Below are 13,389 nucleotides of genomic sequence, written 5' to 3'. Positions count from 1 at the left end.
GATGTATGCACAAAGATATTGGGGATAACTTTCTGTGCTTTATGACCAAAGGCTGGAAGCAAACTACCTTACCATCCACAGGGACTCGATTAAAAATTATAATACATCCATACATAGAATGCTATGCAACTATTAGAGTAAGAGCGACTGTAAGAATGGAATAATCACCAAAGGTCCATTGTTGAGAGAAGAAAGTAGAGTGAAGAGCAGTGGCAAAGAGTATGTGACCATCTGTGTAACAACAACAGATAGGAGGGTGCATGATACATATCTCCTTGCACACGCGTGTGGACAATCTCTAGGAATACGGGTTACTCTGGGGAGCCCAGCATGGAGCTGGGAGCAAGAGTGGGAAGGAGACTTTGCTACTCTTAGTGAGTTGTTTGTTGTTCTATTTTGTTTTGTTTGGGGTTTTGGCCATTTCCAAGTATTATTTTTTATTGTGAAATACATCAAGATTGCCCGTGACATTTCTTTACCCACACTACTGTAGATGAACATTTTTGTGTTATTTCCAGACTCTTGGCTATTGTAGATATTGCTGCTATGAACATTCTTACACATTTCTAATGTATGTGGGTACATTTTTTCTAGGGCATCAGTTCTCAAATGTTTCGGTCTCAAGATGCCTTTTTTACTCTTAAAAATTATAGAGGACCCCAAAGAACTTTTGATTATGTGCTAATAATATCTACCGGTATTTATTCTATTAGCCATTAAAGCCAATAACTTTTTAAAATATTTATTTATTCAAAAATCATAACTCATTATATGTTAATATAAGTTTTATGAAAAATAACTCTATTTTCCAAAATAAAAAAAAATTAATGAGAAGAGTGATATTGTTTTACAGTATTTTTACAAATCTCTTTAATGACTGACAATAGAAGGCAGTTGAATTCTCTTAATCTACTTCTGCATTCAATCTCTTGACCTAACATTATTTTCGTTGAAAATCCATCCTCACACAAATATGTAGTTGGAAAAGAGAGGAGTATATTACAGCCTTTTCAGATAATTGTGAATATTCTTCTTTGATAGTACACTAAAACTCAACAAGGGGTAATTTTTTAAGATCAGCTGCAATTTGGAATCTGAAAATAAACCCTATCACTTTAAAATTCATTGCTCCATCTTGCATCTTGAATGGATCTTTTTGCCCATGCAGGATTTTGTGACATATATTGTCCATTTGGAAAATATGGATTCACTGAATCAAGCAGACCTTCTGAATGTTGGCATGTTTCATTATATGATATTTTAAAATGATATTCATTATATATATTCACTACTGATATCACCCAAAAAGTTCTTAAGTATTGGGAAGCTGTCAAGCTCCAGAGGCAGATACATGTTTTATAAGTTCCCAATTTTCTCTTGAAAACTTGAATTTTATCCTTGGCAATGAATACTATCAATTGTTTTCCTTGAAGTTACAGGCTCATTTTGTTGATTTTCAAGGAAATATCAGCCAAATACTGAAGTCTGAGTAACCATAATGGGTCAGTCCTTCTTTCAGGTAAAAATGGTGCTCCATGAGTAAAGTTCAGCTCACAAGTCAATCACACCAGTGCTTTTCTGCAAGACCACCATCAAAACTCTGTGTGCAGCAGAAGTACCTATGTCTACAGTCCTCCCTTCATATCTGTAGGTTCTGCAACTGCGGATTCCACCAGCCTCAGGTCAAAAATATTAGAAAAAATTAAAATTCCAGAAAGTTCTAAATAGCAAAACTTGAATTTGCTGCTCACCCAAGCAACTATTTACATAGTATTTACATTATATTAGGTATTATAAGTAATCTAGAGATGATTTAAAGTATACGGGAGGATGTGCATGGGTTTATGCAAATGCTATGCCATTTTACATATGGAACTTGAGCATCCTCTGATTTTGGTATCTGAGGGGGGAGGTGGAACCATTCCCCCAAGGATACCGAGGGACACCTGCACTCCCATTTTGTCTCATAGAATATGAAAAAGACATGTACTCAAGGGTTGAGATTTAATAAAACTGAAAAGTTTTGTGTCCTCAAGGACATTCTTAGTCTCACTCACTTTTTTTCTTTTACTGTGAGTGTGTGGTAGTGAAGAACACAATGGCCACTGGTGTCATTTGGTGCCTCTGTCTCGATTCAGGCTAAGGTGGCAGCAATTTTACCCATCATTCTATTATGCATTGGTACAAACGTCAACACGGTGAAAAGGCAATAATCTATGAATATGAAATTAGGTTTGCCCTTGTGGACCCCCTGAAACGGTCTCAGGGACCCCCAGGAGTCCATGGACAACACTTTGAGATGTTGCTCTAATATATACCTATGAAGGGAATCATTGTGTCCGTCACGGGGTGGGCATATGATCAACCTTACCAGGTGATGCCAGGTGAGGCTGTATCCATTTCCGCTGCCAGCAGGGAGTTATTCTTGTTCCACAGCCTCACTGAGGCTTGAAATTGTCAGGCTTTTTAATTTTTGTCAGACTGTTAAATAGAGCATCTTTTCATGTGTTTCGGACATTCTTGTTTTCTCGTCTATGAAATGCCTGTCCCTGATTTTTGTTTGGTTTTCTATTGGTGGTTTGTCTTTTTCTTAAGGATTTTTAAGAGTTTTGTGTGAGTTGGGTTTTTTTTAAATTTTTTTATTTATTATTTATTTATTATTTATTTTTGGCTGTGTTGGGTCCCCGTTTTTGCGCGAGGGCTTTCTCTAGCTGTTATTTATTATTTATTTTTGGCTGTGTTGGGTCTTCGTTTCTGTGCGAGGGCTTTCTCTAGTTGCGGCGAGCGGGGGCCACTCTTCATCGCGATGCGCGGGCCTCTCACTATCGCGGCCTCTCCCGTTGCGGAGCACAGGCTCCAGATGCGCAGGCTCAGTAGTTGTGGCTCACGGGCCTAGTTCCTCCGCGGCATGTGGGATCCTCCCAGACCAGGGCTCGAACCCGTGTGCCCTGCATTGGCAGGCGGATTCTCAACCACTGCACCACCAGGGAAGCCCTGTGTGAGTTTTTAAAATGTGTACTAGTTAATTATCCCTTGTCAGTCAGATGTACTGCAAATTTTCTTCTCCTAGTTGGTTGCTTTGCTTTTCGTTCTCATTACTGTATCTTTTAACGAACAAGTATTCTTAATTTCCTCCTTATAAGGAATTTACCTTTCTGGATTATTTTTGCCTCCATATTTTGAAGCTATGCTATTAGGTGCAGACAAATTTAGACTCATGACATATTCTCAATAAATCAAAACTTTTATCCTTATGCATTTACCCGTTAAACTCTCCTAATGCTTCTTGCCTTGGAGTCTTTTTTTGCCTTAAAGTCTATTTTGTCTAATATTAATATAGCTATGTGATGATAAATATCACATAAATATCATGTGTATTTTTCAATTTTTTTACTTATATCCTTGGGTTTGGGGTGTATCTCTTGAAAATAGCAGGTGGCTGGATTTTTTTTAAATTACAGTGACTGGTCTATATCAGGGTAATTACTGCTCTAGATGGATTTGTTTTTACTTTCTTCTGTTGTACCCTGTCTTCTTTACCTCTTGTGCTTCTTTTTTTCCTTCTTTCTTTACTTCTTTTGGATTCTTTGAAATTGTAGTACACTTATACAGTGGAATAGTCTACATCAATTTTTAAAATTAAGTTTCCAAAGAATATTTTATAGCACATGAAAGGGTTCATGTGGGAAGATGTGGGACTATATATAGAATATAGAGATAGAGATAGAAACATACATACATACATACACACATACGTACATAAATACATATGGTTGGTCCTCATTATTCACCATCATTATATCCTATAGTCGTTGTGAACACTGAATTAGCAAATACTGAGCCATTACTCCTGGGGAAAATATAGGGTTAGGTTCCTTGCAAGCCTTTCATCACAACATTTTCGTCAACCAGTCAATATATAGCCTTGATTTATGTGTGTTTCTGTTTAATGAGACCCTATTTAATATATATTGTTGATTCAATAACATTGAACTCATGGCCAACAGCACTGTGACTCACGTCTGAACGAAGCTTATGTAACACATATTTTTTTCCTTAGGACACGTCACAGCCTTCATATGCTTAGGAACACAAGACAGCACAGCAGCGCTGTGCTTGGGACCACTTTAAACAGTGAAATCACCAAGAAAAAGCACACACACACACAAAAAAAAGACACTAAATAGACTACAAAAAGGACACTTGTTTACAGTATGGGAGCTGAAACCAGAAGTCAGGGCATCAGCTCAACCTCAGCTGGGAACGCACAGGTGCATTGGGTGACTCAAATGTTTTGCCACTCTGCACATGTCCACAAATGACCAAGAAGTGACATGAGTGTTATTTGGGGGGTTACAAATGAAATTTTAGGAAGTAGACAGGTTCGCAAACACAAAATCTGTGAATAATGAGGATTAATTGTGTGTGTGGGTATATGATATACATATATCATATTAAGTTACGTCTTTAAGTGTATAGAAAAAAAGACTAGAAGGATACATGTCAAATCATGTATTTGTGGATGGTTTTGAGGTATCTGTGGATGGTTTTGAGGTTTCGACATTTCCCAGATTGTCTATAATGATCATGGCTGACTTCAAAAAGTTATTCATGTTCAAAAAGTTATTGACAAAAAGCCTGAGCATGGTCCTTGTGTCTTTCCTAGCCTTGTTTCAGTGACAAGACTAACAACCTGGAAGCTTACGTGAAATGGTTCAACAGATTGTGCTACCTCGTGGCCACTGAGATCTGCATGGTGCGTAGGAAGCCAGGGCCTGACCTGGCATGGCCAAAGGCGGCCAGGGCTTGAAAGGAGGCTTCTTGGGAGGGAACCAGAAGAGCATCATGAGCCTGTCTCCAAGCCCAGGGCCAGGCTGGGCACGCTCTGGGACACCGGGTGTCACCCAGCTTGCCTGTAGTGATATCTCCCCTCTGGGTAGAGCCTGGCACACCCCCGTCTTAGCTGCCAGGCCAGTGATGCAGTGGATCCTGGCGTGCCGATGGATCCTGCCTGGCGTGGATCCACCTGCCAGTCACAGAGGGTGTCAGAGAGATGCTTGCTGAGGGAGAGGGGGGCGGGCTCTGCTTCTTCCACCTGTGCCTGGGGCGGACTGGCCTGGCCTGCAGCCGAATTCCATTTGGCTCACTCAGGACTTAGAGGTAGAAATAATCTAACCTTTAAGAAGTGGGAGATTGCACTTTAAAGTCCAGGTCTCTGGCAGCTGGACATGCTCGCCACCGGGTCTCAGCCCCGCCAAGCCAGACCCTGCGCACCCTCTTCCCTTCCTTACGGCAGTGGAACCCTCTCCCAAACCCATTCTCCCACTGTCAGGTGAAGCCCAAGGCCCCCCGTCTCAGGGGAAGATTGGAGGCAGCATATGTGCCAGGGTGGGCTCTCTGGAAGCAGACGCTGAGACAGAGCTTGGGGCGTAAGGTGTTTATGAGGGGTCTGCGACCGAGAAAGGAGAAGAGGCTCAGAAGGAGAAGCTCATCTGTGATACCTCAGCCTGAGACAGCGCTTCCTGTCAGAGTGCCCACATCCACCCTAATAGTTGGCCCTGATCCCCCACTTTGCTCGGTCACCATCACCATCCCCGTGTGGGCTGTCCCATGAAAGACAGGGCAGGACCTCAGGCGGGCAGCTCTCCAAAGGGGTTTTGGGTGCACAGCTCCTCAGGCACCACAGCAGGCTTCTTGGCAGCAGTAAGGACCACTTCTGCACTTATGGGAGGAGGGCAATCTACGTGGAAATAACACTGTAGGGTTCCGTGGGCCTTGCCTGCTTCTGACACCGCATCGCTGGCCTGGCAACTAAGACAGGGGTTTGTCTGAGTGAAGCCTGGACAGAGCCCACCCCAGAGTCAGGCAGCACTTCAGCCTGGGAGAGGACACAGTTTGGTTCTGACCCATCAGAGAGGTCAAAGTCTCACGCACTTGACTCGAGCTGGGGTTGAAATCACAGTCAGTCGACAGAAAGCAGTGGTGGGGCTGCTAGGGGACAGGGCCTCAGGGTCACCGTGTGGCCCCCGCACCCCGTGTGAAGTGAAGAAGTTTGGTGCTGGGAAGAGAGGTGAAGGAGCCGTGTTTTCTGCTTCTAGGTGTAGGGGTGCTGGAGCTAGGCCTGAGAGAGCAGGAGGACATGAGGGGGCCCCCAGCACCTCCCATGCTGCAGGTGGCTCTTGTGTGGCCACAGGAGTCCCGCCAGCCCCCATCCGGCCCTCCATGGCAATGGGCTCTGTGCTAGCTCTGCCCGGGGTGCACTGAGAGCCTCAGCCCCTGGGCTACAAATTGCCTTGGCATCAAGCATCTCAGCTGTGAAATGGGCTTAAAGAAGGTTAATGAGGGACAGGACAGGTAAGCAGGGTGTCTGGTCAGGGCAGGGTGGGGCCACCTCATCACTGAGGCTCATATGCCCTGTCCCCAGCCGGCCAAGAAGAAACAGAGGGCCCAGGTGATTGAGTTCTTCATCGACGTAGCCCGTGAGTGCTTCAACATCGGCAACTTCAACTCCCTAATGGCCATCATCTGTGAGTGGGCTGGCCAGGCCCGGGGCCCCCGGTGCAAGTGCTCCCAGAGAGGGTGGAGTGGGCACGCCCAGGCGGGTGGGGTGCAAGCCACCTGAGCAGGGGGTGGGTGCAGGCTGGGCCCATGTTCTCCCCACCCCACCCCAAAGGTCCTGGGAAGGTGCCCCTTTTGAGGCAAGCCCAGCCCTTTCAGGGTGCTTGATGAGCGCTTGGCAGTGTGTCCCCAGAACCAGGGAAAGCAGGGGCCCAAAGCAGGCCCCTGGTCACAGTATAGGGCCAGTGTGGTGGGGACTGGGACAGGGGCCCTGCACATACAGAAGCCGGGCCTACCTGGACGCAGTGTCCATTAGCACCCACCCACTCTCCATCTGGCAGGCCGAGGCTCCACAAACATCAGCCCCGGTCAGGGTGCAGCCTGAGGGGCTAGGCCAGCTGGGGGCCTCACAGAGGGACTGTGCAGCTCAGAACAGCCCTCCCCGCCTGGCCCTGCCCCCAGCTCAGCCCTCCCTCTTTCAGCTGGCATGAACATGAGCCCTGTGTCAAGGCTGAAGAAGACCTGGGCCAAAGTGAAGACAGCCAAGTTTTTCATCCTCGAGGTAAGCAAGGCTGCTGGGCTGCTGGGTGCCTCCAGCCATCCCCAGGACACAGTAGCCCAAATACCTCCCTATCTCCTTCCAGCACCAGATGGACCCAACAGGGAATTTCTGCAACTATAGAACAGCCCTACGCGGGGCGGCCCACCGCTCCCTGACCGCCCACAGCAGCCGGGAGAAGGTAGGTCAGAGGCTTGCCCAGCCCTCAGAGCTCCTCCCTGCTCCAGACCACCTAGGCCCAGGTGGGGTGGTGACTTGAAGGTCGCCTGGTCCAATCCCCTGCCCTTCTACAGCATCTATAATAGAGAGTCATGTCACCTTGCTCACATGCCTCCAATATAGGGAACTCACCACCTCCTCAAACAGATCAACCCACCCCCAAGCAGCTCTAACTGGTAGCAAGTGCTGCCTTGTGGGGTTGTGTCAGCCACCTGGGGCTGTCCTCTCCAGAGGGCCACACAGAGTAAGGCCATTCCCTCTTCCAGCCACCAGTCCTTCAGAGCCCCAGGCCCCGCCTTCCTCTCTCCTCCTGAGTCAGCAGCCCCAGGCCTGCCATGCTGTGGTCTCCAGTTCCCTCCCCTCTTGGGTCCCTTTGTTCTCTGAACAGCTCCATTTGTCAGGGTCCCTCTGTTTCAGATCAAATTGTGGTTCCAAGTACATAGGGTCTTACACCTCCTTATTCTAAAGGCAATACCTTCACTGATGTGGACTCGGATCACATTTATGTTTCTGGAAATGACTAAACCAAGCTTCTTGCCACAGAACTGCATTTTCACAGATCTTGTTCTTATACATTTGCATTTGGAGGACATTTGCTCGTCCTGATCAATTTTGTTTCTCCTCCAAATTCTCCTAGTGGCCTCTGATACAAGAAACCATCCCAGGCCCTGGGATTGCCATGATCCTCTGGCTTAAAACCTGTCACCAGCTTGATGATTAGAGTCGTTTATCTCTGTGGGGAGAAAACAGCAAGACTTGCTGTGCCTTTTCCAGTCTGGTCTCTTGCAGGAACATTGGTGGAATCAGGGCCCCGCCATAGTTTGTGGAAGTTGCTTCCAGCTTGAGGAATAATAGAACCAGTTGCTGTTCTTGAAATTCGAGGTCGCTCTGTGATTGTATTGGATGCACATGTGGTCAGGTTTGGGGAGCAGGCTGAGATATGCGCACTTGTGCAATCCACCAGGCCTTCCCAGCCTCCTCCCCGCAGAGCACAGATTGTGCGCAGACCCAGGCCGCGCTGTTGGCCATGTCCTGTCCAGCTGGCCCTTCCTGTTCAGGCTGTCAGCACTTCAGCAATGCTGGGTCCCGGGGAGCCTGGTGCAGGGGGTGCAGCACTCAGCAAGGCATGTCCTCAAGTCCCGGAGCAGGTGAGCCTGTCCCCCGGGAGCCAGGAAGCTGGAAAGCCACGGCAGCAGGGGCTTCACTGAGCACGAGGGCCGCTTGAGCATCATTTCCCAATTTAATTCCGACAACTGTTCCATGGGGTAGACTTCAGCATTGCCACTTTCTGCATTAGAAGACTGAGTCTCAGAGAGGAGCCCTCACCTGCCCAGTCACTCAGCAAGTAGGCGGCAGAGCCAGGAATCAGACTCTAAGTCTCCCAGTCTTTTCTACCTTCCGTCCTCGGGGCACAGGTACCATGTGGCAGTCACAGGGGTACTGGCTTATGGCCCAGGAGTTGGACTGTGGGTGGGGGTGCCTAGAGGAGGCTGCAGCCTTTGGACTGAGGTGTCAGTCACAGCACTGGTGCTCTGCGCTGTTTTCCTTCTACCCTGAGGGCAGAGTGAACAGACTGGGACTTTGTGCTCCTGCTCTCTGCACCCCTTCTAGCTCTGGGGTGCTGGGACGCTGTGCATTTAGGTCTGGGGCTATAGGTGGGAGACCTACAGAGCTGGGCACTCAGTTTCACTGCATTCTCCTCTAACTTCCAGGGAGTTATGGACCGTGGGCTAGACCCACAGAAGCTCCTTCATGAATGGATGGAAGGCTGGAGGACAGATGGACGGATGGATGGATGGATGGAAGGATAGATAGATGGACGGAAGGGTGCAAGGAAGGGAGGAAGAAAAGATAGAAGAATGGAAAGCTGGAGGTTGGAAGGAAGAAAAGAGGGAGGGAAGGTGGGAGGGAAGGAAAGAGGGAGGAAATGAAGTAGGGAAGGAGGGAAAGAAGCTTGGAGATGCTCTCGCAGTCTCCCAGTGCCCGCAGCTGAAACTTTGAGGCCAGGAGGTCACTTTGTGTTTTCTTCCTGCCTATGGCTGAATCCTGCCTGCCCCTCCCGCTCCCCTAGTCTCTGTGACAAAGCACCCTCCACACAGGCTTCTCTGGGTGCCCTCCAGGTTGAGCTGGGTTCTGATGGAATTGCTCAGGTCCAGAAATCAAGGGCCCAGGTTTACAGTCATGTGGACAGACAGAAGTGGTGAAAAATTCTCACACATGGGAAATGCTGCCACCCAAAGGACCACTTCAATGGCCCTGCCACCAGGAAACCTGCACCAGGCCCCTAAGGAGCCATCTCTGTCCCCAGAGTCCCACGGCCCTTAATCCCCACCCCTGCCCGTCTTAGTGGGTCTCCCAATTCCAACTCAATTCAGCCATCATGCACAAGAACTGGACCAGGGACTCAGCACCAGTGTGGGTGGTGGGAGATGGATGGAGACCACCCTCCCTCCTGGCACAGTGAGGAAGAAGACAGGACAGGGCCTCTGGGGCAGAGTCCTAATCCTGCATCCTCTACTTACTGTTGTGTGAGCTTCTATGAGTTACTTAACCTGTCTGAGTCTCAGCTTCCTCATCTGTGAGGTGGGGTCATAAAAGCCCTATTTCACAGGACAGTGATGAGGATGGAACACAATCTCATGTGAAGCATTCAGAACAGTGAAGCACTCAGGCCCACCACCGATGCCCCAGTGACAAGGGCGTAAGTGGAGACTCTTTGGGAGCACAGAAAGGGACTAAAGCCAGCGTGGGGGAAGCCAAGATGAGGCTTCCTTGTTTTGTAGGTTGTTCCCTTGACTGTCTCCCACTATACTGGGATCAGGAATGAATGTGTGTGACACACTCTCACTGTCCCCCAAGCCCCGGCACCTAGCATAGAGAAGACATGAGCAAATGTTTGTGGAAGTGACATAAATCTAGGGTGACCAGTTCATCCCAGTTTGCCTAGGACTGCCCCAGGTTTAGTACCACAAGTCCTGCATCCCAGGAAACCCCTCAGTTGTGGACAAACCCTGCTAAACCTGGCTCTGGTCCTGGCCCTGGTGATCACTAGCTGGATGACCTTGTGCCAGGCCCTGCCACTCTATGGACCTTGGTTTCCCCATCTGCCCTGCCCAGCTGAGCCATCCATGCTTCTATGCTCTGCCGAGTGGTCAGTGCCCAGGTCCTCGCATCAAAGCCCTTGTCAGCTTGGATGGGGAATGACCTAGGTAGTCCCTGAGCCAGAAGTATCAGGGCCTGGTGCCCGGTCCTAAGGGTGATGGGCTAGAAGCCGGCCCTAGCTGGCCTGGCCACATGTGCCCAGCTCTGGAGCCTAAGGGCAGAGCAGATGTGTTAGTTTCCTGGGCTGACATAACAAAGCACATAAACTAGGTAGCTTAGAACAGCAGAAATGTATTCTCTTACAGTTCTGGAGGCCAGAGGCCAAAATCAAGGTTGGAAGGGCCATGCTCCCTCCAAAGGCTCTAGGGGAGGATTCTTCTTTGCCTCTTCCAGCTTCTGATGGCCATAGGCACTCCTTGGCTAGTGGCCGCATCACTCCCATCTCTGTCTCCGTTGTCACATGACTACCTACCCAGTGTGTGTCCAAATTTCCCTCTTTTTATAAAAATACCAGCCCACCTAATCCATGTGACCTCATCCCCATTTGATTCCATCCATAGCAAAGACCCTATCTCCAAATAAGTTCCCATTCATAGGCGCTGGGTGGTTTAGGACATGAACATAACTTTTTTTTTTTTTCTATTTTTGGCTGCATTGGGTCTTCGTTGCTGCGCACGGGCTTCCTCTAGTTGTGGCGAGTGGGGGCTACTCTTCGTTGTGGTGCGTGGGCTTCTCTTGTTGTGGAGCACGGGCTCTAGGCCTGTGGGCTTCGGTAGTTGTAGCAGTTGGCTTCAGTAGGCTTCAGCAGTTGTGGCTTGCAGGCTCTAGAGCACAGGCTCAGTAGTTTTGGCACACGGGCTTAGTTGCTCCGCGTCATATGGGATCTTCCCGGACCAGGGATCGAACCTGTGTCCCCTGCATTGGCAGGCGGATTCTTAACCACTGCACCACCAGGGAAGTCCTTGAACATAATTTTTTGAGGGACACAGTTCAACCCACAACACAAGGTAGACCCAGCTGGTTCCCCAAGAGTAGTCTGAGCTGTCACCAGTTGGACTCCTTTCTCTAGGGGTTAGCAGGTATGGAACAAGGAGGGAGAAACAAGACATCTGACAGTGAAACACAGAGACCCCATCCTTCTCCGGCTGAGCGCATTAGCCTGTCCCTTCAGGAACCAGAGTAGGGATGCTTTCAGCCTTACCATAGTGCAGCAGGATCAGATCTTTAGCATCAAGAAAGACATAGAATGGCAAATTGTTAAATGTATATTTTTAAAAGAGGCCACAGAATTTCACAGCAGATAATTCACATTCCATTAGCATATTTTTTGATTCATAAAACAAAAACTTAAAAAAAATTTTTTTTTCTATTTCAGTATATTTTTTCTTTTCTGAAATTTTTATCTTATATTTAACAGTGTGCTCGGCACACACCATTCCTCCTGGGGCACATGAGTCAGGAGACCTAAGTCTGTGGACCCCTGGACTCGGGAGAAGCTCCCACTGGCCTTTCCCAACAGACGATGGGAGAAACGTTCAAAGGCCACTGAAACTATGCATCTTTCACCCAGCCCCAATAGGAGGGGGAATGGCATTGTATACAGTAGGAGCTCAATCAGCACTGCACTGGGGTCTGATGGGACCTGGGAAGAAACAGTCTGGCCCCAGTTTGTGCCTCCTTTCTTTGTGGTTTCCACATTGCTCCCCATGGTACACACTAAGTAGCCTATGGCCCATGAAGTCCTGAGGCTGGCCAGCCTTGCCCAGGTGGGAAGTCTCTCCCACCTTCTGCATCCTGGTGTTGTATCTGAGGTCCCTGGGGCAGGTGGCTGCTGGCAACGCTGCCTCTCTCCTGTGCAGCCACTGTGGGGAGGCCAGCTGAGGGCTGATCTGCACCCTCTCCCTTCCAGATCGTCATCCCCTTCTTCAGCCTGCTCATCAAAGACATCTACTTCCTAAACGAAGGCTGTGCCAACCGCCTCCCCAATGGACACGTCAACTTTGAGGTAGGGTCCAGGGGCCTTGGAGGGCCTGCCACCTAGTTAAACAGGCTAATAAAAGCTCCCAGAGCAGGAGTTCTGGCCCTGAATGGTGGGATTAAAGGAGGACTCTGAAGCAGAGTACAGCAGTTTGCAGCCAACATCAGAGTGGGATTATTGGGGTCTCCCCACATCTTCCATAGGAAGAGACTGAGGCTCATGAAGACATTGACCCCCGCTCTATGCAGGCCTCGTGTCTAGCACAGGTGAAGTGGCATCATTTTCAGTCCTTAAGGAGCACCAGGCTGGCGAGAAAGACAGCCCTGCAGACCCACAGTGACAATTGACGCGGTGCTGTGACAGGAGCTCCACAGGGGCACAGTTCACGGTCAGGAGAGGCCTCCCAAAGGAGGAGCCCTTAGCAACAGGAGGAAGTGTCAGGCAGAGTGGGAAGAAGGAGAGAAAGACTTCCTCTCCCTCTGCAGACATTCGTCACTGTCAGCTCAAGTGTTCCCTCCTCCAGGAAGTTCCCCTTGACCTCACAGGAGGAGAGAGGCCGCTTCTATAGCGGGCTATTATCCCTCAGTCACAGCACCCAAGTCCCCAAGCTCTTTAGAAGCAAGGCCAGGCTGATCCACTCCATGTCTCGACCCCACATACAGGCTTACCCGGCATGTACGTCTTGAAGTGGCTGGTGGGCTAGGCATAGGGAGGGGGAGGAATGGGGCCCAGGAGCCCCAAGGGCACAGGACAGTGACAGCAGACGGTCGCTGAGTCAGACAGAGCATGCCATGAGCAGTGGTACCCCCCAATCCACAGGAAAGAAGGGGCTCTTCTCCTGCGAGAGGGCCAGCCCTACCCTAGTGCTTGCCCCACTCAGCATCCAACTCCAAGGGGCAGCAGTCCTGGGCCAGCCCCTCGCTCTGTCCAAGTCTCAGTCTCTCCCTCTGTGAAACAGGGCTGCCACCATGAC

General features: G+C 49.1%; 1 protein-coding gene across 6 annotated transcripts in view; it reads left to right on the top strand.

The window, feature by feature from the left end:
• Positions 1 to 13,389, top strand: part of RASGEF1C (RasGEF domain family member 1C) — a 137,584-nt gene that overhangs the window by 74,650 nt on the left and 49,545 nt on the right. For all 6 annotated transcript variants that reach the window (XM_082453547.1, XM_082453550.1, XM_082453545.1 and 3 more), the window contains 5 exons: positions 4,667 to 4,756; positions 6,425 to 6,527; positions 7,041 to 7,120; positions 7,203 to 7,298; positions 12,348 to 12,443. In XM_082453547.1, the coding sequence (XP_082309673.1) occupies positions 4,667 to 4,756; positions 6,425 to 6,527; positions 7,041 to 7,120; positions 7,203 to 7,298; positions 12,348 to 12,443 (465 nt within the window). The remainder of the gene's footprint in view (positions 1 to 4,666; positions 4,757 to 6,424; positions 6,528 to 7,040; positions 7,121 to 7,202; positions 7,299 to 12,347; positions 12,444 to 13,389) is intronic.

Source organism: Balaenoptera physalus, assembly GCF_965194825.1.
Source record: "Balaenoptera physalus genome assembly, chromosome: 3".
Taxonomy (NCBI): Eukaryota; Metazoa; Chordata; class Mammalia; order Artiodactyla; family Balaenopteridae; genus Balaenoptera; species Balaenoptera physalus.
This window is presented reverse-complemented; position numbering and strand designations above follow the sequence as displayed.